This window comes from Rhinoderma darwinii, chromosome 3 (assembly GCF_050947455.1).
Source record: "Rhinoderma darwinii isolate aRhiDar2 chromosome 3, aRhiDar2.hap1, whole genome shotgun sequence".
Classification (NCBI taxonomy): Eukaryota; Metazoa; Chordata; class Amphibia; order Anura; family Rhinodermatidae; genus Rhinoderma; species Rhinoderma darwinii.
Genome location: NC_134689.1, coordinates 256,597,395 through 256,622,655, shown reverse-complemented (window position 1 = coordinate 256,622,655; position 25,261 = coordinate 256,597,395). Strand labels below are relative to the sequence as shown.

At 44.2% G+C, this 25,261-nt stretch overlaps 2 protein-coding genes across 3 annotated transcripts in view; one reads left to right on the top strand and one right to left on the bottom strand.

Moving 5' to 3' along the window:
• Nucleotides 1-16,391, bottom strand: part of SCAMP2 (secretory carrier membrane protein 2) — a 43,646-nt gene extending 27,255 nt beyond the window's left edge. The window contains exon 1 of the mRNA XM_075857801.1: nucleotides 16,198-16,391. Coding sequence (XP_075713916.1) covers nucleotides 16,198-16,254 — 57 coding nt within the window. The 5' untranslated portion in view covers nucleotides 16,255-16,391. The remainder of the gene's footprint in view (nucleotides 1-16,197) is intronic.
• A 68-nt stretch (nucleotides 16,392-16,459) lies between these two features.
• MPI (mannose phosphate isomerase) overlaps nucleotides 16,460-25,261 on the top strand; it is a 29,240-nt gene continuing 20,438 nt past the window's right edge. The window contains exons 1-4 of one of the 2 annotated variants that reach the window (XM_075857800.1): nucleotides 16,460-16,605; nucleotides 18,455-18,582; nucleotides 22,460-22,660; nucleotides 24,560-24,701. In XM_075857800.1, the coding sequence (XP_075713915.1) occupies nucleotides 22,466-22,660; nucleotides 24,560-24,701 (337 nt within the window). In that variant the 5' untranslated portion in view covers nucleotides 16,460-16,605; nucleotides 18,455-18,582; nucleotides 22,460-22,465. Of the gene's footprint in view, nucleotides 16,606-16,815; nucleotides 16,974-18,454; nucleotides 18,583-22,459; nucleotides 22,661-24,559; nucleotides 24,702-25,261 lie in introns of those variants that run through there. The other variant, XM_075857799.1, reaches the window with a different exon arrangement.

The following is a 25,261-nucleotide window of genomic DNA, read 5'->3' as shown; positions in this document are numbered from 1 at the left end:
ATTAGCTATGAAAAAAAAAAATTGCAGCATGCTCCATCGAACACCATATTAGAAATATTTTACCTTCCATGGGAGACTCTCCTTGTAATACAGTACCATATGGGGCACCAGCGAGAAGGCCCTAGGATGTGAAAGAAAATGGGTTCCACAGAATAAAAAATGAATAGTGCTGAAGGGGCATGGAAGAAAGGTCGAAGCATTGTCCTGCTGAGATGTTGGTACCATAGAGGTCTCCATTACAAGCAAGGATTACACAAAACCTGGGTACGCGATGATAAAATCTAGCAGGTGGTATTACAATCTTCTAGATCCTGCATAAAATACTGTATAAGTGGGAGCTCTATAGGAAAGTGTACAGGAACTTCTCCTATCCATTACTCTTACAAGCCATAGGAGCTGCAAAATAAATGCTATGGAATAAAACTACAAACATTACTTTACCCCTACTCCAAAATGGCTATACAAATAAAATAAATCAGCGGCTATGGGAAATGCCCCATGTCTGAAAAAAAAGAACAGCTGTGAGCCTTAGTAGACTGGTGAAAAATCTCCTGCCAAAGTGTGACAAGTAAATATTTAGCAGCCGATATGGAACTGTAAAGTAATAAGCGGCTGTAATTCTGCTGAGGCATTGCTTCTCAACCAAGTGTTTCATTAGAGAGATGGGAAGAGGGCTCTGGTCAATCTGTACACTCTGGGCTAACGAGAGCGCTCTGCAGTATTTCTGGATCAGGAGGCAATGCTGCACAGCACAGATTTATTGTACGAGGATGCAAACATTTCTGCCCTTTCCATTCGGTTAAGATATCTCTGCATGCAGAACTCACCATTGCCAAGGTAAATAGAACATATGCTTTCAGTGTAAACGCAGCCTGAAGCCTCATGCACACTTCCTTCACCGTTTTATCAGCCGTTTTTGACGGTTCCGTTTGCCCGTTTTGTAGTCCGTGTGCACTCCCGTGTGCACGAGCATGGTACTGTCCAGGGTGCTGAAAGAGCATAGTTGATCAGCGCTAGTCACTGTACAGGGTGCTGAAAGAGTTAATTGTCTGCACTGATCGGCGGTAACTCTTTCAGCACTCTGGACAGTAACTAGCGCTGAAGAATGACCATGCTCGGCGCTCGCAAAATACAATTCTAATGAAATTTAAAAAAAAATCAGTTCATACTTACCCATAACTCCCTGCTTTTTCCTCCTGTCCGGCCTCCTGGGATGACTCTTCATCCCATGTGACTGATGCTGCAGCCAATCACAGGCTGCAGCGGCCACATGGACTGCCGCGTCATACAGGAAGGTCAGACTGGAGGAAGAAGAGGGACTCGTCACCAAGACAACGACCGGGGTATGTATGAACTGCTTTTTATTTTTATCAGAAGCCTCTTCTCTCTATCAGTGCTGGATAGAGAGAAGTGGCTGCCGATTAGTGTAATATCTCTAATGTACTTCTACCCGGCCGGCTGTTGCTAGGCAACGGCTCCGTCACACACTGACGGCACCGGATGCCTTCCGTGTTGACGGCCCCATTGACTTGCATGGGCCTCACGGTCACGGAATCTCGGACCAAAGTAGGACATGCTCTACTTTTATCGGAACGGAGCAACGGGACCGTCAAAAAAACTGAAGTGTGCATGGCCCCATTGAAACAAATAGGTCAGGGTGCTAGCCGTCAGAAAAACGGCTAGCACCCTGAAGGAAAAGACTGAAGTGGGCATGAAGCCTAAGGCTTTATTTACACAAGCATGTGCAATTCACGACAGTTTTTTATGCATATGAATGCCCGCTTTGCTTCTGCGTGTCATCTATATTTTTCTCCTTTGCGAACACTTTGTGGTTTCACTTTTCTTTTTTTCTCTGCATTTCTTAGCAACTGATCGGTAAAAAACGGACAGCACACAGATGTCTTCCGTGCATGTCTGTTTTTTTTCCCAAAATTGGCAGATGTAATAGGGACTTTAGGCTCAGGGTATAACATTTTCACAACAGGGATGCACACCCTATATCTACCTCTATATAGAAATAAACTAAATAGAACGCTCTGGAAAATAAAAATACCAGCACTTTTAGGCCCAGGGAGTCTTTGAGCACCGATTTTGATGAAGAAACCACGTCGGATTCAGTGCTAAACCCCCCCCCCCCCCATTGATTTCAATGGGAGGCAGAAGCATTCCCCCCCCCCCCCCCCCCCGGTAGGCTTTTATATGCTCGCAGGAAAAAACGCGGCATGTCGTTTCTTGCTTATGCCCCTGACAGAAAAAATAACTGTGGCTCTCGTTTCCGAGCATTTTTTGCCTGCGGTGCGAAAAATGGCATGAAAACCGCAGCAAAAAAAAAAAACACGCAGGCAGGTCAAATCTGCTTCAAAATTCCTGAAGGAATTTGGAGGCAGATTTTTTCTGCCTGCAAAAAGCTCTGTGTGAACAGGGCCTTAAAATGTTAATGGGTTTACAGCTGTAAGATTTTGTCCTATGCTAAAATTCATTTAGAAAAAATAAAGTGTCAGCAACATGAAATTTGATCTAGTAAAGGGCTATTCAATGCCAGCAGGGATGTGATATGGGAGTTTGAGAACCAATGTCAAATATCCATTACATCCTAGGGACATCAAGGATTCGAGCCACATACTTGTTTACTGCATGCGTGCAGTGTACACATATGTCTATTCTCTCAGAAACAATACATTTATCATACTACACATGCTGATAGTAAGCCATTGGATCCTAAATAAATAGCACTTAAGAAGGTATTCCAGCCTCCAGCAATTTTTCACCTACCCACTGGGGTCTTTAATTCTGGCGATCGATACGGGTCCTAGCGGTCGTACCCCCATCAATCTAGAATTTTTCATCTATCCAGTGGATAGGTGAAAAATGCTTGAGGCTAAAAAAGCCCTTTAAAGGGAGTCTGTCTCCAGTTTTTTTTTCCTCCCCAAACCGCTTAGGGTATGTTCACACGTCCGATACGCCTGAAATCACGGAGCTGTTTTCAGGGGAAAACAGCTCCGGAATTTCAGACGTAAAGGCAAGTGCAGGCGTTTTTCGCAGCGTCCATTACGGACGTAATTGGAGCTGTTTTTCTATGGAGTCAATGGAAAACTGCTCCAATTACGTCTCAAGAAGTGACAGGCACTTCTTTGACGTGGGCGTCTTTTTTACGCGCCGTCTTTTGACAGCGGCGCGTAAAAAAAAAATTACCGTCGGCACAGAACATCGTAAAGCCCATTCAAATGAATGGGCAGATGTTTGCCGGCGCATTGGAGCCGTATTTTCGGACGTAATTCGATGTTAAAACGCCAGAATTACGTCCGTAAATAGGGTGTGTGAACCCAGCCTTATACCGCTGGTCAGTTTGAGAAAAACAGTGTCAAGGTACCTATATTACATATATGGTTTCTTTCTAAACGTTCAAAAACCACATTTACTCATCTGTAAGGCTGGATTTACACGAGCGTGTACGTTTTGCGCAGCCGCCATCATTATGACACTGTTTGTAAACAGAAAAGCATGTGGTACTTTTCTGTTTTCATTCATACTTTTTACTGCTGTTGCGCGAATCACGCGCGTCACACGGAAGTGCTTCCGTGTGCTGCGTGTGATTTTCACGCACCCATTGACGTAAATGGGTGCGTGATGCGAAGAACGCACAAATATAGGACATGTTGTGAGTTTTACGCAGCGGACACACGCTGCGTGAATCTCACGGACAGTCTGCACGGCCCCATAAACTAACATAGGTCCGTGCGAGGTGCGTGAAAACTACGCGCGTTGCACGGACGTATATCACGTTCGTCTAAATAAGCCCCAAGTCTTAGGCTAATAAGGCACAAAGAGTCCTCCGGACCTGGAAGTGTCCTGCATCTCACTCTAACAGCACCCCTTTCCCTCCTCTGTACACTTGCCTGACGCGGAGACTGCATTTTCAGCCGCTTTTTGCGAGTTTTGCGGCGCGCCAAAAAATTTGTCAAAACACTCCGTGTGGACCCAGCCTAAGTGAACCTTAGATAAGTCAGACCAAATTTTATTCATAATAAATGCAGAAATCGAGATAATTCCTAAGTCACAATTCTAGACAAACACAATCTAACTAAACTAATAAAACACAAACAATTGTACTGTCCATGTCTTTTATAGAGCACATTGAGTAAACATCCACAGTGCAGGAAGCCTCTGTGTTAATGACTTCTCCAAGCGTTAATTGACCTACAGGTGTTTCAATTAAAAAAATTAGACTGTGAATGGTCCTCTTACACGGCCCGTCCTGGGCCACGTAAACAAGCACCGATCAACGAGACAGCTCATTGATCGGCGCTTGTTTGCTTCTTCCACAAGGATCTATCCATTGGAACAAGTGCTCGTTACTCCGATCACTCGTGCCCCATACATTATCATCATGTGGGAGATGTGCTGCCGACAACGATAATTTTTTTAATTTTTAAAACTATACAATCAGCTGATGAACAAGTGTTTGCTCGTTCATCTGCTAATCGTTGTCCTGTTTTCCCAGGGCAATCGGCAACGAGCTTTCTATAAACGAGCGTTTGCCAGATAATTGGCCCGTGTAAAAGGGCCTTAAGTGTGGGTTTCATAGGTGCTTTGCCCATTAAATAAGCACACCAAAACCTGGTTACTGCCAAATCTGTTCTTCTCAAGAAAGATTGATTAGTGTGATCCAATCATTAATGCAAGCAACTTCCAGAAGATGAGTTTTAGAGAAGCATGAAGCTGGAAAAGCCTACAAAATAATTACTAAAGGTGTACATCAATCCACGGTTAGACAAATTTCCATACGAATGAAGAAAATTCAGCACTGTTGCTACTCTTTGTAGGAATAAGAATTCAGTTAAGATCTCTCCAAGAGCTCAGCGGGCGATCCTGAAAGGGGTGAGAAATACCCAAAGGTAACAGCAAAAGACCTACTGAAGACTACAAACTGCAAAAACCTATTTTCAAGAGTCTATTGGAAAAACATTGAATAAGAACGAACGGTGTTCATGAAAAGACACCACGAAGGAAGCCGCTACTGTAAAAATAAACAAACAAAAAAAGACAAAGATAAAAAACCACAGCGGCCCATCGCAAGTTTGCCCGAGACCACCTGGATGTTCCATAATGCTTCTGGGAAAATGTTCTATGGACAGATGAGATAAAAGTGGAACTTCCAAGCACAAATGCACAACGCTATGTTAGGAGGAAAAAGATCTCTGCACTCCAACACCAAAACCTTATCCCAAGTGTGGGGCATGATGGAGGGAGCACCATGGTTTAAAGCGGCTTTGATGCCTCAGGACCTGGATGCAAAATTGCTGTGTTTGTGCATTTTTCGTGGAGTTGTAATTAAAGTCTATTGTAAAATATACAATGCACAACTGCATTTTGGGTTGTGGTGTTTGAGCCAATTTTGTGGTCAGAGGGGGTTTTTCCCCAAAACGCAGCATGATCTGGGTGTGACTTTTTTTTCAGGCGTTTTCCTTAGGCTCCTCTATAGGACCTCAAGAAACAAGAAAGCATGTACAAGATCACACCAAATTAAAAACGCCACAAAAATGCATGTTTCATTTGAAAACTGCTAGCATTTTTATAAGCGTTTTTTGATGAAGTTTAAAACGCCAGAAAAATTGTGTGTGTGCAGGAGACCTTACCATCATTGGTGGAACAATGAATTCAAAGGCGTAGCAAAACTTTTTTTTATGGAGAATACAAGGGCAGCAGTCCATGATCTCAAGCTGAAGAGATATTGGGTAATGCAACAAAACAATGACCCAAAGCCCACAAGTAAATCAACTATAGAATGGTTGGAAAAGAAGATTTGTGTTCTGGAATGGCCAAGTCAAAGTCTTGACCTTAACCCATTAGAGATTCTCTGGCATGACCTGAAGAGGGCTGTGCACGCAAAGAATCTCAGAAATATTGAGGATCTGAAACAGAATTGCGGGAAGGAATGGTCCAATCCTATTTTCAGCTCCAGGAAACGAGTGGTAGAGGTGATTACTGCCAAAGGGGTTACAGGTTGTTAAATTCAGGGGTCCACGTTTTTCTCCATGCACTGTGGATGTGCTCAATAAAAGACATGAACAGTAGAAGGCCACATGCCCACTTCAGTTTTTCTTCTTCAGGTTGCTATCCGTTTTTTTAACGGATAGCACCCCAACACATTCATTTCAATGGGGCCATGCACGTTTCTGTTTTAACGGAACCGTGCTGCTATTCTGTAAAAATAGGACAGGTCCTACTCTTGTACGTTTTTGATAGAACAGTCTCTGCCTTTTCATTGATTTGGTCCGTGAAACAACGTTTCGGTTTCCGTTTGCGGTCCGTGTTTCACGGATCAGTCATTAGCAGCCGTACAGCGGCCGACAGATGTGCACACGAGGCCTAGCTGTTTGTGTGGTTTTAGTTTGTTTAGATTGTGTTTGCATTCAGTTGTGACTTTGGTTTTGATCACATCTGTGTCAGGGCTCCATTCATGGGTTCTGTCTGAGTTTTCAGTCAAGGAAACCCACGAACGGAGCCCTGACTGAAACCATAGGTTTCGGTTTGTTTCAGTCAGGTCTCCGCTTAAAGAGGCTCTGTCACCAGATTTTGCAACCCCTATCTGCTATTGCAGCAGATAGGCGCTGCAATGTAGATTACAGTAACGTTTTTATTTTAAAAAAACGAGCATTTTTGGCCAAGTTATGACCATTTTTGTAGTTATGCAAATGAGGCTTGCAAAAGTCCAAGTGGGTGTGTTTAAAAGTAAAAGTCCAAGTGGGTGTGTATTATGTGCGTACATCGGGGCGTTTTTAATACTTTCACTAGCTGGGCGCTCTGAAGAGAAGTAACATCCTCTTCTCTTCAGAACTCCCAGCTTCTGACAGTGCAGATCTGTGACGTCACTCACAGGTCCTGCATCGTGACGGCCACATCGGCACCAGAGGCTACAGTTGATTCTGCAGCAGCATCAGCGTTTGCAGGTAAGTCGATCATAATACACACCCACTTGGACTTGTACTTTTATACACGCCCACTTGGACTTTTGCAAGCCTCATTTGCATAACTACAAAAATGGTCATAACTTGGCCAAAAATGCTCGTTTTTTAAAAATAAAAACGTTACTGTAATCTACATTGCAGCGCCTATCTGCTGCAATAGCAGATAGGGGTTGCAAAATCTGGTGACAGAGCCTCTTTAAGGGTTCCCCTGACAGAAAGCTCAGGCAGAACCCATGAACAGAGTCCCGATGCAGATGTGAACGAAGTCCTTGATAACAATCAGACCACATTTTATTAGTAATCAATTCAGAAATCCAGGTAATTCCAAAAGGATCACTTACTTTTTATTGCAACTGTTTCTGCATTCGATGAGTGGGCAAGTTGTTCTCGGCAGGGCTGGGTGTGACTTCAGTTTCTGAACAAGTTTTTCCTGTGCAGGCATTTGTGCAACAGAAAGTCTGAGGGCCTGTGAACTTCAAAAGGACACTAAGCCAAGATTTTTTTGTTTTTATGAGCTGAACTCTTACAAGGGTCTCTAAGTTTAGTGCTCCTTTCACTCTTAGGGTATGTTCACACGGCAGCGTCCGTAACGGCTGAAATTACGGGGATGTTTTCAGGAGAAAACATCCCCGTAATTTCAGCCGTAACGGCATGTGCAGGCGCTTGAACGGCGCGTTCATTACGGACGTAATTGGCGCTGCTTTTCATTGGAGTCAATGAATAACGGCTCCAATTACGCCCCAAGAAGTGACAGGTCACTTCTTTGACGCGGGCGTCTATTTACGCGCCGTCTTTTGACAGCGGCGCGTAAATATACGCCTCGTGTGAACAGACAAACGTCAGCCCATTGCTTTCAATGGGCAGATGTTTGTCAACGCATTCAAGCTGTAATTTCGGACGTAATTCGGGGGTTAATACGCTCGATTTACGTCCGTAATTAGTGTGTGTGAACATACCCTCATATGTGCAATCACGTCGCTTAAATGGGCTCTCTCCATCACAACCCCAGTACATCATAACCCCGCTCTATGAGGCTCATTTTGCCGGCATGTAATGCTACACACAAATGTATGGCTGGCAGAGTCTTTCCCGGCGATAACAGCTAATCTCTGGGGCAAGAGAAACCAAACGCCAACTTCTTTTTAAAAAAGTGGTTGTCTCACAAAAGAACTTTAAAGGAGTTTTCCCATCAGAGACATTTATGACATATCCACAGGATGTCATAAATGTCATATAGATGCGGATCCTACCTATGGGATCTGCACCTATCTCTAGAACGGAGCCCCCCAAACCCCATTCTACTGCTCTGTGTTGGGGCTGAAGCGTGTGATTTCCGACCATGAATTATGTAAACAGTATAGCTCGCTGAGCTACGAAGTTTCTGTAAGTCCCATAGAACTCAATGGTAATTACAGAAACCGCTTAGCACGCATGCTGCCTTGTTCCCTTAACAGTCATACACTACTATGGGAGTTACGGAAACAGCGTAGCTCAGCGAGCTACTCTGCCTTCTTCTTAATGGCCATATACTGTGGTTAAGTCATTAACGTCTCTGATGGGAAAATCCCTTTAAGGCTGAATTCACACGCAGTGTTTTTGTCAGCGTTTTGTGGTGCTATTTTTTTTTTTTTACTGCAGCCAGATGTTACATTAAAAGACTATAGCAAAATATGAAATGCACGACACACAACTGTGTTTTGGTTCGTGGCGTTTTTGAGGCAAATTTGTGGTCAGTGGCATTTTTTCCTAAACGAAGCATGCTCTGGGTATGGCGTTTTTTTCAGGTGTTTTTCCCATAGGTTTCTCTATAGGACTTCAAAAAAGCTTGTACAAAATGATACCAAATGAAAAATGCGCGTTTCATTTTAATAACGCTAGCATTTTTTCATGCAGCTTAAAACGCAAGAAAACACCAAAAAGAGGTGTAAGCAGAACGAGTTGCAGCAACGTGCCGCCTCGTCCAGTTCTCCCAAAAAACGCAAGACATTTTCTGAGTGTGAAGGAGGCCTGGATGAAGAGGAGAGAATAGTTAAAAGTGGAATAACCTGAAAATGTCTATACAGATGAATTATATACCTGGCTTGAATGACTGTCAGAAGCTTTATTTTGGTCATATGATGACATTTTATTATATACATTTAGATTTATTCCCAACCCAGGAAGGAAGGGAGATAATAAAAATCTCCCAAAGAAGGTGTTTTCAGACGACTGTAAGGGTATATTCACACGCAACATTTTCAGGCGTTTTTCGAAGTGTAAAGGCCTTGAAAAACCGGAAGCTGAACGCCTCCATACACCTGCCTATTGATTTTAATGGGAAAAACGGCGTTTCGTTCAGACTGGACTTTTTTTACAAAGCCTTTTGAAACGGCACATAAAAAAAAACGCCCCATAAAAAGAAGTGCATGTCACTTCCTCAGCCGTTTTTGGAGCCGTTTTTCATTGTGCCAATAGAAAAACTGGCTGAAAATCAGAGGCGGTTTTCCCTTGAAAACAGCTCTGTATTTTACAGCCGTTTTTACTTTAGCGTGTGAACATACCTTTAGAGTTTTCCTTTAAACAGTCTGTTGGGCTGACTTTACATCTCTTAGATTTGATGCGGATCTCACCCTTTTGCTTTGCAAAAGGTAAAATCTGTGATGAGTGAATTCAAAGAGAGAGAGATAGATATATATATATATATATATAATTGGTAGGTTGTGCAAAGAGTTTTTCTTATCCGACAGCATACAGATGAGTATATATGAATATAGTGACTTATTACGGAGCCGTATGCTCCACGCACGGATATATGGTGCATCAGTACTGCCTGTATTCTCCCCTAGAAGCAACGCTTCTAAGGAAGATTAACCCTATAAGGCCTCACGCACATGTCTGTGGACACGGACAGGCAGCAGAGTGTCATCCGTGGGCCGTCCGCAAATCACGGACCGTGCATACACAAGGTGTGCATTGATTTCAATGAGCCTGATCCGCAATTGTGGACCGTATGACATGTCTTATTTGTTTTTGCGGTCCGGGCAATGCATGGACCATAGAAACGACAGTCGTGTGCACTGGCCCATTAGGTTAGCATGTGTTTTATACTATCCACAATTGCAGATAGTATAGGTCGGCAAACGCAGTCCTGTGCACCAGGCAATATATGACATGTGATGGAACATGGATCAAGAATGACATGTGAACACAGCCTAAGTTACTGCAGAAATGCTCATTATGTCAGTAAAAATAGATATGTCCACAGGTAAAGACAAGAAGATAGTGACATATTTGTCAATACCCAAACTTCACTTATGATCCAATAAGAATATGAAGATTCGAAGGACCTGGTATGTCCCATACTAGTACTCCCGGCTTCCTAGCAAAAGCTGCACTTCTTCTAAGAACATGGGGAGCACTGCGCCCTTCACACACTTCTGGAAACAGTGAGGTTCATTATAGAGGGGGTACCTACCATAGCAAGCCCTTTCAATAAACGAACCCTACATCTCTATGTGTCAAAAGGAATCATGGTAACAAGCCGCAGTAGTCAGGCCAAGCTATCCTGTAGCCCAAGTACCATCCCGACTAAGTGAAAACGGTCAGCTTGTCTGAATGGGAACATCTATTACTTCGATGTATGAAATTTGAGTTTCCTATGTATAAAAAGATAGAATGATCAACATATAGATGGTGTACTAAATGCAAAAGACCATCATTATATGCCAGTATTTATGAAGTGCCAATGTATACCACAGCGTTGTAATGGGGATATATATGTATATGTAGGCTCTTATTAAAACCATTCCAAGAACAGACGTAAGAGGAGATTCATAATAAATATCTTCATTTTTCGTCCATGTGACTTCTACTCCAACCGTGAAAAGCCACCAGAATAGAATAGGACAAATTCTAATAAGATTACACACATTCTCTAAAACTTCTCCCTCTTATCTCAATATATAAACTGCATGCTGTGTGTCACGGGATTGGGTGCAGCTACATTATGCATTCCTGCAAGTTTACTAAATAAGCGTTGGTTAGCAGACGCCGCGAATCATAATGAAGGGCTGTGGCCCAGGCACATGACAGTGATGGAGCATGGCTACATTAATAGCCAAGCACCCTAAAAAAAAATTTTGAAAAAAGTCTATAAATATATATTTTCTGCCACCAGACAGACCCTTTCATTTCATATTATTTTATGCCCTAATAAAAGACTGTAGGAATTGTATGAAAATTCGGCCTCTCAGCCAATGAAAATTGAATTAATCCATGAATCCAAAAGTAGCCAACACATGATCCCACTTGGTTCCTCTGACTCGGGTTCTTCAGTCTATGTTCAGTGTCAGCAAACTTTTTCCTACCCAAAAGGATTGTGGGAGCCTTTAGGGTATGTTCACACGGCCGTAAATGCCCGAAAAATTAGAAGCAGACAGATCGCTTTTCGCTGCGTTTTTTTTTACGCCCGTTTTTCAAAACGGCAGCGTAAAAAAAACGGCCGCAAAAAATAAGTGCAGGACACTTCTTGGGACGTTTTGGGAGGTGTTTTTCATAGACTATTGAAAAAAGCTCCAAAAACGGCCATCAAAAACGCGGCGGAAAACGCGAGTGGCTTAAAAAACGTCTGAAAATCAGGAGCTGCTCCGTATTTTGAAACGTTTTTGTATCAGCGTGTGAACACACCCTCATACGCCTTGGCGATATCTAGTCTTGAGGAAAAAAAAAAACAAGTTGTTTACATGTAGCAACATGACCGCTGTGTTTGGCTGGGTTCACACGACCTATTTTCAGACGTAATGGAGGCGTTTTACGCCTCGAATTACGTCTGAAAAAACGGCTCCAATACGTCAGAAAACATCTGGCCATTACTTTCATGGGCTTTACGATGTACTGTGCCGACGACCTGTCATTTTACGTGTCGCTGTCAAAAGACGGCGCGTAAAAATACAGCCTCGTCAAAAGAAGTGCAGGACATTTCTTGGGACGTAATTGGAGCCGTTTGTCCATTGACTCCAATGAAGAACAGCTCCAAATTACGTCCGTAAAAGACACCCCGCAAAACGCGAGTACATGCAATTACATCTGAAATTCAGGAGCGGTTTTCTCCTGAAACTAGCTCCGTAATTTCAGACGTAATTGCAGTTATCGTGTGCACATACCCTTAACATCAGCCCCATAGACATTGTATGGAGCGGCAGTACAAATGCGTGACTGTTATACCATTTAAACTCCCCCTCAGTGTAATGAGTAGGAATAGGGGACTGAAGTCCCTTCTTCCAGTAATCGGTGGGCCCCCCAGTGTTCAGAAATGTATCACCTACCCTGTGGATAAGTGATAAATGTTCTTTGTGGGACAACCACTCCGAAGACCCCATGCACACGACCATAAAAATTCTCCAGAATTGTGGACCGTAATACGGTCCGCAATTACGGACCTATTCGCTTCTATTGGCCACGGACACCTTTCCGTATCGCTATGGATAGGTGCCCATGCTGTAGAAGTGTACCGCAAAAGATAGGACATGTCCTAACTTTTGCTTTTTACAGGCCGTGCTCCCATACTTTGTATGGGAGAACAGGCCGAAAACGCGTGCTGCAGCCGTCCGTGCACGCGGACAGCAATTACGGGCATGGTCGTGTGCATGAGGCCTTAGAAAGGGATTCTATATTTTTTTCAAAAAGTCAGTGTGTTTGGTGCAACTTTATAATTAGTTTTTATTACAAATTATTTTTACTATTAAGAAACAGCTGCTCTAAATTCTGTATACAGAGCAGCTGTATTGTTCGTTATGACCTAAATCCATCAGTCCCGTCGGACCTGACTGGTTCGGCGTCAAAGGGTCTAAGTTATGAACATAGATGAGATCGGTAACAACTCGATCCTGCATGTCAGATACATGCAGGACCCGCTGTCACTGAACCCATCATTCCCACAGACCTGATGGGTACAGGATTCAGCTGCTCTGTATACAGAATACAAAGCAGCTGTATCTCAAAAAGTAATATTTTTTTTTTAAATAAAAGTTGCACTAAACAATGATAAACATTTAAAAAAAACAATAAAAAAAAAAAACTTTCATAGGTGTATATAGCCTTTAAGAGCTACGTTTTTCGCATATGTGAAGATCTGTGATCGTGATTTCAACTATTAGAAGTGATGATGACAACAATTCCGTTCAACCTATTTCTCCCACCAATATATATTATTTAGTATTCATCTATTCTGACATAAAATGAACACAACGTAATACATACATAATATATAGGTATTGGGCGTCAGCTTATCCGACTTATTTAAGCAGGATCCACCTTGACCCATAGAGGTGAACGCTCTTCTGTACACCTTCGATTTCATAAGAAAATGCAACAACAAAAAATTGTGCCATGCCTTGCTGGAGGCAAAACTTCTATTGGAGAACATCTCTGTACATATAGCACCCGGCAGAGCCTGTAATGGCAGCACACGGTGCCCATGCGGCTGCGTACTAAGGAGCGGTTTGGCCTCCCTGCACTGATGTACAGGCTCTCCCATGTTCATGAGCCTTTAAAGGGGTTTTCCGAGTTATTCCAAAAAAATAGCAGGGGTAGGAGGGATGCATTTAAAAGAAACAAAAAATCCATTACTCACTTCACAGATCCTCGAGCCACTCCGGCCCTCCACGCCACTGTTTATAGACATAGCTGCAGTGATCCTGTGCCGTATGCCCACTGAGACCAGTGAATGGCTGCAGCGATCAGGTGGGTATACAAGCAGATCATCGCTGCAGATAGGTCAATACACAACAGTGGGGAGGACTGGAGCAGCGGCGCTGGAACGCCAGGGATCTGTGAGGTGATTAATGCTTTTGTTTTTTGTTTTTAAATGCTTCCCTCCTACCCCTGCTACATTTTGGAATAACTCTGGAAAACCCCGTTAAACACACGGACAATAGGCCTGTCTGAATAAGGTCACTGATCAGTTGTTGAAAACCCGAACACCAGAAAATTCAAAAAAATGAAACCTTGTATTTCTTGGAACAACGTAACACACAAGGGACATAATACAAAAAAGGAAAAACCTAGCTATCAGCTTTACAAAGTAGTGACAGCTTCCTTTTCATAAACGCTTATCTCTGCCCTCTGTATACAAGAGTAGCTGTACACATTGAGTATAGGATTGTAGACATAAACATGACACAAGATCCGATAATTACACCATTCTGGAACATTCATCCAAAAACAGCATCCATGGAAGAAAAAGGTTTCTTCAACTGGAACATCACAATAGAAGCAAAGAATATACGGTAATCTCATTCTTGCTTTGCCCCATGTTAGGACCGGTTCACATCTGAGGCTCCGTTAGAAAACCTTCTGCCAAAAATACTGGAAAGAATAGAGCAGCACAATGCGCTATTGCTTCCAGCAAAATTACGGACTCCATAGCGAAGACCTGAGGGTAACCCATTAAAGTCATCGGGCTCTGTTGGGCACAATTGGTGGCCGTCAAGTAATACAACCAGGGCTAACGGGATTTTCGCTGTTCTGCTCTTACGACGGAAACGCAGACGCGGGTGTATCCGGGCCCTTAAACAGTTGTAGCATGTCACAGCAAGGGCGATCCTTTCACAAGTCTGTTCCGGATTTCTCAGATCTTCTGCTTAACATGGCAATAAGGCACAGACCCATATACATTTCATGTGCCAGCGTACGATGCCTCCATGAACACCACTCTTCTCTAGAAGCAGAGCTTTTAGGGGGCAAATCCCTCCATGATGCGACATGCAAGGCCTACATTTTTCTTTTCAAGGATTCATTAAGAATCCATGGGGAAAAAAAAACCCTCTGTGCTGCAGAATAAAATCAGATTGACATTGAACACTTGGCAGTATAGGGCTGCTGCATTTATTGTTCAGAAACTTGCACTTTGCCGTATTTACCCATGATTTTTTTTCTATAGGAGGATTTTAGTATTTACATGTGGGCATCCTCGCATCGTGGGCTTGTCATTCAATTTTATATCTAATAAAGATGCTGTATTTTGCATTATACTGGTTATCCTGCCTGTATTTGGTGATATGAGGCACACAGATATACAAAATGTGCGCTATAGCAGGCTATGGACACCATACTAAGGATCCGTAAAATCCTACAAAACGCCCATATGTATGGGCTCTACCAGCTTTGCCATCACTAACAACCCCGTTCCATATGCCCTATTAAGAAATACAGACATCAGAGGGGTTGTGGGGGGGGGGTATCCCCTAAATGAGTCGGAGCCGTTCTAGCTTCATTCCATTGGGCACCTTGTAATATTACAATTCCCGTGTAGCCAGTGCTAGAAAAATGCAGTCTGCTACTAGGGAGAAGCCATCAAAGGTATAAACACTACAACTTGATGACATTTAACAAGAAAAACGATTAGGCAATATTTATTACAATTGGAGGTGACATTAATGGCCACTTTAAAGGGGAACTCCAGTTAGAATGATCTTCTGATACATCAGATACACAGGAGATTGGCAGCATCTAAGACCACTACGGATTTCCAGAATTAAAGGGCTCCACAGAGATCATCAAACCCCTTTGGCACTCCCCAGATTTCTGTTACTTGATAGCAGACACATTCTGCACAGCATTTAGGTGAATAAAAGGTCATGTCAAACATCCGGTCACTAATCTATAGGCAGTGCCAAGGCGGTTCAAGACCCTAATTCCAGTGATCAGACATTTAGCACTTATCCTGTGGATAGGTGATGATTGTTAATCATAGGACAACCCCTTTAAGTACTTAACTGATCCCTTTCATCTGGAAATCAGTGGTGGTCTGAGATCACAGAGTTCACCAATGCGATCGTCTCTGATGTATCTAGGACATATCAGTAGATCATTTTGATTGGATTTCCCCTTTCAGTAATATTTTAATCACAGATAGGCCCTAAAAATGCCATCTTTTAACTTCTGGATAGAGCTTGTTCCTGATAAGTAATCAATTCAAAAGTAGCACAAACTTTCTGTCACTACAAGCAGCACAGACACTTCCAGGAAGTTATGAGGAAACACAAGATGACCCAGACACCATCGCCGGATGACACCTCCGCCACATCACACTACAGGAGCCGAGGCAGATGACAGGCCCCGCCCACGTCCACCTGCCGCGACCCAGCCCCAGGCTCCTCTTCCTGATAGGCTGTATTAAGTTACCACTATGGACTTGCCACTTATAGCCGTGTACCGTCAGGGAACTAGTCCTCTAATCACCCATGCTTACCTGGAAAGGGTTAACGTCCACTGGGTCCGCAAACGGGTTAGTGTCGTAGCCGGCCATGGCTCTTTCCGCGAGGGTCAATGTGTGTAGCTGGATCCTCCAGCCGGGACTCCTCCTTGGACAGGAACCCTTCTGGATGTGACGGGGCAGTCTCTGCAGGGCGGGGTTTCCGAGTACAGGGTGTTGAGCGACGTCTGCACGGAAGCCAATAGGCGAGCAGTGGCCGCATCATTGACGCGTCCTACACGCCAATCATCTAGCGAGATTCTACAAGAAGAGGCGGGACTGGTACTGCCGGAGTCCTAAAGCCGATCCTAAGTTACAGAGGCGTGGCAAATGACAGAGAGGCGGAGTTAACGTGGGACAATATTTTTCTGATATCCGGGAGGGGCGTGTCTTAACAGTAGACAGGTAAGACTTGCAACAGGTGTGGCGGCGTGACGGAGAGGCACGGCGCTGCGGAAAGTCTGTAGATAGATCGCGGTTGCTGTGGTTTCGCTGGCTATGATCTAGATCGGTTGTTTTAACAAATTAAAATTGTGTGCTAATTAAAATCATTGGAATTGTGTGTCTGTTATTAGCGGGAACCTCGGCAGCGTCATCCAATTATAAACCATTCATCGTCAACCCCGATCACATGACCTAAGAGAAAATATTCTTAGCAGTAACGTCAATAGTTAAATGTAGACTACAGTTCCCGGCATGCTTTGCGCTGTGATGTGGCTGCGCAGTGTAAACTGGAACGAGGTGGAAGTAGCGAATGATGGCTGAACCCAGAGGTGAGTGGAGGACGGTAGGGCATTGAAACTGGGCAAGGTGGGCAAATGGGAGTGAACCGTTTCCAGGGCGATGATATAGCCATGTTCAGTAGAGTAGGGCGTACTGGGAGATGTAGTCCAACAGAGTTCAGGCTGCCTGTACTATAAATCATTCGCTATTTTTGTTCCTGGTGATTAGATGTGTTTTATTTTTTCATTGGTAATTGTTATGGGGTTATGGAAACAATCAAGCTCTGATTGGCGAGAGTGTAAAATATGGTTTTGCATGACTTGGGGTGTATGGACTGGACAAAACCAATACTGTATTAGCCCAATAATCTGTAGAGTGAGCGGGAATCTTGTTTCATCGGTGTCTCCGCGAATTGTTTGGGGAATAATATGTGTTCTGGTGCCTATTGGTTTAACCCCTTAGGCCCCATGCACATGACCGTAAAAAACCTCAGTTTTGCTAACTGCAAAAATGGACCCATTCACTTTCATTGAACGCGGGTACCTTTCCGTATCGATACGGATGAGTGTCCGTGCCGCAGAACTGTGCTGGGAATTATGGAGCATGTCCGTTCTTGGTCCGCAATTGCGGCACGGACTCCTCTATAGAAGTCTATGGGGGAATCCAAAATTGCCGATGACTACGGAGGTGCGTCCACAAATACGGATAGCCAAATCGCTCCTAACGTGGTAAAAATAGATTTGTTTTTCTAAATAAAAAGCTCTGCTTCCACCTACAGTACAGCGCCGATCTCCTTATGTAGGAGATAGGGCACTTATAATGTAGTGACAGAGACTCTTTAATAATGGCCCCCAGGACTGCCATATAGAGAACCTAAGGCACTCCTATAAAGCCGGGCCTAATTAGCTCACTAATATCAGGCAGGAAAACTTTGAGAGCGGATTATAAAGCCATTTTGACTTCAGGACTAAGGCTACATGCACACGTTGCGTATTTTGCTGGGGAAAATATGCAGCAGGAAAGCGCAAGAAATTTGCAGGGAAAAAACGCTCCCGAAGGTGCATTTTTTTTGGTGCGTTTTTTTTACATTTTGATACGTAAATCACGGTGTTTTCATTCTGCGTGTTCTGGTGCGATTTTCCTCTGCACTAGGCAGATTCGCAAGCGGAAACACAAGCTAAATTGGCATCCTGCAGATCTTCAAATCTGCACAGCAGGTCAATTTACGTGCAGGAAAATACCGCGCGCAAAACCGTGTGGCAAAACTGCACGTAATAGGCATCGTGTGCATTGACCTTAACAGATCTATTTAATAATGTATACCGTTTGTATTGTGCAATCTGGTGATATACCCTCTTGAAAGCTGACTTAAATAAATTATCCATTGAAATAACTGAATAGCTAACAGTGGAAACATTTTACATTTTAAAAAATTTTGGCAAAAGGAGAGATTGGGCCTCCCGAAATAATATATTGTTGTGAGGAAGTATTTGGCTTGCTTCATTCTAAGTTCCTTTTCTATCATATGCAGTTTTTCTTCTGTCATGTGTGGTGCAAGACTATGCATGGGGCAAGCTCGGAGGTGACAGCGAAGTAGCTCAACTATGGGCTGGTGGTGACTCTGTGCGGAAAATCGAGCCAAATAAACCATATGCAGAGGTAACGCAGACATTTTTTAAGAATACTGACAGAAGTCATCTGTCACATGTATAATAATATTAAGATTGAAATATTGCAGTCATGGTCAGATTGCTTATAGCAGGGGTGGGAACGTCCGGCCTGCATGCCGTATAAGGCCCGCGGGATGATTTAGTCCGGCCCGCCCTCACTCAAACCACGCTGCCGCCGCGTCATTCGCTACTTGGTTCCGTCAGCGGCTGTTTGAGTGAGGTTGGTGTGTGCCGGCCCAAGAGTGGATCAGTCCGGTCATCTGACCTGAGTCCGTAACGTGAGGTCATGTGACCGGACTGGTACACACCCGGGCCGGCACAGTCCAGTCATCTGACTTCACGTCAGTGAGGTCAACTGACTGGACTGGTCCACTCCTGTCACAGCACGCTCCAACCTCACTCTGACCGCCGCTTCCACTGTGTCATTCCCTCCTTGGCTCTGTCCGCCCTACTCACTCACATTTAGGAGCAGGGCGGACGGAGCCAAGTATGGCGGCGGTGGCCTGAGTGGACCAGTCCTGTCATCTGGCTGTCGCCGTGTCGTTCCCTACTTGGCTCCCTCTGCGCCCCTACTTAAAGTGAGGTCCAAGTAACTTAAAGAGGCTCTGTCACCAGATTTTGCACCCCCTATCTGCTATTGCAGCAGATCGGCGCTGCAATGTAGATTACAGTAACGTTTTTATTTTTTAAAAACGAGCATTTTTGGCCAAGTTATGACCATTTTCGTATTTATGCAAATGAGGCTCGCAAAAGTACAACTGGGCGTGTTGAAAAGTAAAAGTACAACTGGGCGTGTATTATGTGCGTACATCGGGGCGTGTTTACTACTTTTACTAGCTGGGCGTTGTGTATAGAAGTGTCATCCACTTCTCTTCACAACGCCCAGCTTCTGGCAGTGCAGCACTGTGACGTCACTCACAGGTCCTGCATCGTGTCGGCACCAGAGGCTACAGATGATTCTGCAGCAGCATCGGCGTTTGCAGGTAAGTCGATGTAGCTACTTACCTGCAAATGCTGATGCTGCTGCAGAATCAAGTGTAGCCTCTGGTGCCGACACGATGCAGGACCTGTGAGTGACGTCACAGTGCTGCACTGCCAGAAGCTGGGCGTTGTGAAGAGAAGTGGATGACACTTCTATACACAACGCCCAGCTAGTAATAGTAGTAAACACGCCCCGATGTACGCACATAATACACGCCCAGTTGTACTTTTACTTTTCAACACGCCCAGTTGTACTTTTGCAAGCCTCATTTGCATAAATACGAAAATGGTCATAACTTGGCCAAAAATGCTCGTTTTTTAAAAATAAAAACGTTACTGTAATCTACATTGCAGCGCCTATCTGCTGCAATAGCAGATAGGGGGTGCAAAATCTGGTGACAGAGCCTCTTTAAAGGTTTTTTTTTTCATCAAGGACATTTATGATATATTCACAGGATATGCCAGATAGATGCGGGACCCACACATATCTCTAGAACGGGCCCCCCCTAAACACTGTTCTATGTCTTGGTGTTGTGCTGAAGCTTTTGATTTCCGACCATAAAGAAGGAAACCGTGTTGCATAGAACTGAATAGTAGTTACGGAAACAGCTCAGCAAGCTACGCTCTTTTCTTCTTCATGGTCCGCAATCAGCAGGAACACAGAGAGGTAGGACAGAGTTTAGGGGGCTTCGTTCTAGAGGTAGGTGCAGGTCCCACAGATGGAACCCGCATCTATCTGACATTTGAGATATCCAGTGGAAATGTCATAAATGTCCCTGATGGGAAAACCCCTTTAAGGCCTCATGCACACGACCGTAAAAACTCCCGTTATTACGGGTCGTAATCACGACCCGTAATAACGGGCTCATAGACTTCTATTGGCGACGGGTGCCTTCCCGTTTTCTCACGGGAAGGTGTCCGTGCCGTTGAAAAAGATAGAACATGTCCTATTTCAGGCCGTAATAACGGCACGGACAGTCCATAGAAGTCTATGGAGCTCTCGTAATGACGGGTGGCTACATGTGTGCACCCGTCATTACGGCAGCGTTGCTAAGCGACGTCAGTAAATAGTCACTGTCCAGGGAGCTGAAAGAGTTAACTGATCGGCAGTAACTGTTTCAGCACCCTGGACAGTGACTACCGATCAGTATAAACCTGTAAAAAATAAAAATAAAAGACGTTCATACTTACCGACAACTTCCTGCTTCCTCCAGTCCGGTCCCCCGCCCGTTGCCTTGGTGACGCGTCCCTCTCGACATCCGGCCCGACGTCCTGGATGACGTTTCAGGCCATGTGACCGCTGCAGCCAATCACAGGTCAATCACAGGCTGCAGCGGTCACATGGACTGCCGCGTCATCCAGGGATGTCGGGCTGGATGTGAAGAGAGGGACGCGTCACCAAGACAACGGCCGGGTAAGTATGAATTTCTTTAACTTTTATTACAGAAAGGGCTGTCCCTTCTCTCTATCCTGCACTGATAGAGAGAAGGGGCTGCCGATTAGTGCAGTGCTATTTTGCCGCCAAAAACGTGCTCGTAAATACGGGTGGAATACGTGTGACACCGGACCCATATTTACGGGCACGGGTTCGTAAATACTGGTGCAAAACGGGTGGAATACGTGTGACACCGGACCCGTATTTACGCCAGTATTTACGGGTGGGAAAAAATCCAGTCGTGTGCATGAGGCCTATTACTGCTGTGAGTTATTTTCGAAACTTACCAATGAGACGACTGCGCTCCAGACTGCCCGACACATCATCATCAATACCGGCGAACATCACACGCCTCACCAAAGAGAAGCCGTTCCAGCCACCACATTAGGGGTGAGTTAAGTAAATGTTTGACCAAACATAGCAGGATCATTAAGTTGATAATGTTGTATGACCCGCGAATGATGTTATAAATATCCAAATGGCCCTAGGCAGAAAAAAGGTTCCCCACCCCTGGCTTAGAGAATAGCTGCTGATTTATGTAACAAGGATGTACATACAGTTCATTACAAATGACATCACAGCACATTTACAGCAAAGTTTTTTTTTTGTTTTTTTTTTATTTAGGAAAGTTTTTTGTAAAAAAAAAAACAAAACACAAAATCTACCCTAAGTGAGGCTGACCATGCTGTACACATGAGGGTATATTCACAAATGCCAGATTTGTTGCAAAAAAACGTGTTTCATTCAACAGAATGGGGTTGAGTGCAGCATGTGCATGGATTTCTGTAAACCCCATGTCAGCAGAAGAACCTGCCAATAGCTATTACTCCCAACTCCCCATGTTCAGCTCTGCTGGACACCTCATTTTATTTGAAAATGTGTAACACAACCAGTAAAACACTGTTAAAAAAAATCTGACCAATTTAGCCCTAGGGTCTCTGACAGCGGACATCAGAGGCTAGTGAAACTGTCCCCATTAGTTTATGCTTACAAATAAGAAGCCAAAATTCATCCTTCAACGACCGATTTACCATAGAGTGGAAAAATGTCTCTTACCCCCTATTACCACTAGGACATATCCCTGGATCAACATTATTCGTAAAGGCCCTATTACACGGGCCAATGATCAGGCAAATGAGCAATTCTATGAACACTTGTTCCCGTTCATCAGCTGATCTGCTCTTTTATGCAGTATTAATAACCATCGTTGTCGGCAGCGCATCTCCCGGTGTAAACAGGGAGACGCGCTGCCGACATGATGAAAATGTACGGGGACTAGCAATCGGAGTAAGAAGCGCTCGTCCCTATACATGGGCAATCCTTCGCCCCATATGAAAGGAGCATCGATCAATGAGCGGACCCTGACACCACCTTGCACTAGTTTTAATAAATCTCCCAATTATGTGTTTCTTTTTGTGCAGACTCTAATCTTATTATTTGCCTTCATTAGTTGTGGATGGGAACTCACCCCAAAGGTGATGCCTTGATCACAGACAACCGTGTTAACCAGAGGACCTTGGGACAATGGATTGCAGCCCATCCAGATTGTCTGGGGTCGAAGGTCAGAGATGTTTTCCAAGATCAGCTGCCTTTTCTGTTTAAAGTTCTATCTGTAAGACTCGCTCTTTCCATCCAAGCTCATCCAGACAAGGTAAGACGAATCAATTACGGTCAGGTTAGGACTACAAACAGTGGCTATTGTGGGTTTTTTTCGCTATGTATTCCTATACACTGTGGCTGTCTTACTACAGTTGCTATGATAATGTATTCAGCGCTTTGACCATGTTTTCCATGACCACACTGCATCTGACAGGAATCTAAAGGGGACATATTGTAAATCGGAATGTCTCTTCTTCTAATTTTGTGCTTGTAACTTCAAGCCATCACATCTCGCCATATAAAATAATATTTTTCATGCTCGAAATGGCCTTTTTTTTTTTTTTTTTTTGTACGTCTCCTTCAACCCTTTAACGCCATTCGACGTACCACAATTGTGCATTACAACAATATAGTGCTGTCTTTCGCAGTCCACACCGTATTCGGCGGGTGCCAGCTCTTTTTTACAGCTGACAGCCATCTGCAACGACTGGGATCGGAGATAATCGACTGTGGCATCTAAGCGGTTAGACCGGGGAAGGGGAGCCTTTGTCCCCCAATAACCCTCAACCTCTTCCCGTGACAAAATCAAGTTAAAGTGTAGCTAAACGTTTGACAAACTTCTGACATGTCATAGTGACATGTCAGAAGTTTGGATTGGTGGGGGTCTGAGCACTGAGGGCCCCACCAATCGCTACAACGAAGCAGCTGAAGCGCTCGTGTGAGCGCTCAGCCGCTTCGTGTCTGTTCGACTTCTTCTGGAATTCCGATGTATCAGAGTACGGGCTCATGGACTTTCTATTGAGTCTGTACACCGATACATTTATTTCTGGAAATAGCCGAACAGAAACTAAGCAGCTGAGCGCTCACACGAGTGCTTCAGCTGCTTCGTTCTAGCGTTTGGTGGGGGTCTCTGTGCTCGGACCCCCACCAATACAAACTTCTGACATGTCAGAAGTTTGTCAAACGTTTAGCTACATTTTAAGGATTCCAGGTCTTCCTTCTTTGCTTGATTATTAAGCCCTGATAGGAGAGCACAGAAAAAGGCAATACATATAAGTATTGCATGAGTAATGCATCGATCGCAAGTCCCCTAGGCTGACTAAAAAAAGTTAAATTAAAAAATGTTTTTGAAAAATATATATATAAAGAAAAAAGTCACAATGCTGGATTTGCTGTTCTTTGGTCACCTTGCTACCCCAAAAAATGGAATAAAAAGTGGTCAAAAAGTCATATGTAAGGAAGCCATAATGTTTTTTAATAGAGTTCCCCGGACTAGGCAACACCTGTGCATAATGCGATATTAGGGCATATAAACGGAGCCCCCTCTATCAGCCGGAGCAGAGTGCCATTGCAAAGATCAGTCTCTGCTCCAGCACACTTTATTATATGTTGCCTGTTCTTTTGAAAGAGTGCAGTGTAGCACTACGTAAATTTATGGCCATCCTCTGATTCCCTAGCTATGTCAGCCGATTGCCGCAGGTTTCGGCAGCAAAAACTTTATATAATTATTGGACGAAATAAATTTCAAGTTCCGACTGTTGAGCAATTTTTAAGTTTGTGCTTTCCGTTGTTGACTCCCAACAGACTATCTGTGGATAATTTCATCTGCTTTGATTTTTTTCATATGTGGTTGAAATTTTTAATTTGAGCATAAATTTGCCTGTTGTCGTCCGGTCTCCTTACTTTATTTTTTCTTTTAACTCTATAATGTTTGACGTTGTCGCATGTGTACATAATTGTATCCAGGAAAACATTAGTCGTAATAATACTAATATCCATAGCCAGCTTTAATGACTGATCATACCTTTTTAATGAAGTCTCTAACATAAGTTTCTTCTCTTGTCCTCTTTTCTTTGTCCATATTTCACGCTTATCTTCTTTATTATTTGTTCTAACACTTCTCCGTCATCTCTCTCTCTTTTTTTTTTTCTCTTACTATCTTCACACCTAGGCGCTGGCCAAGAAGCTGCATGCCAAATTTCCTCAGCATTATCCTGATGACAACCACAAGCCAGAGATGGCCATTGCTCTTACCCCTTTCCGGGGTCTTTGTGGATTCAGACCTATATCTGAGATTGTAGAATTCTTGCAGGGTATGAACACATACATCAGTCACCATTACACATTTAAGGGGTTGATTTAGGCGGGATTCACACGACCGGGTCGTTCCCGAGCCCGAGTGTCGGCCGGTAAAATCGGCCATTTTGCCCGGCCGGTTTGCATAAAGTTATGCATCCGTGCCGGGCCGGGCAGATCCGGACAGTGACATCAGCGGCAGCTCCTGAAGGGGAATCCCCATGTGTTCGGGGATTCCGCTTCAGGAGTTTCCCCTGATGTCACTGCCCAGATATGGACAGAGACATCAAGCGCTCTGTCCAGGAGCGGAATCCCCTAACACACGGGGATTCCGCTCCTTCAAGGAGCTAAAGTGCGGCTAGCACATAGCAGAGCGGGGAGATACCTCCCTGCTCTGCTATAGTGGCGTCGCTGCAGTAGTAGCAGCCGCAGCAGCAGCAGCGGCTGCTACTAGCGGCGCCATCGAAGGTGTCGCCGAGCCAGGGTGCTTTTAACAAGCAGGGGAAGGGAGCCAGCGCAGCGCTCCCTCCACCTGCTGTACACCCCGGCCCTGCAACACAGTGTACAGCGATGCCAT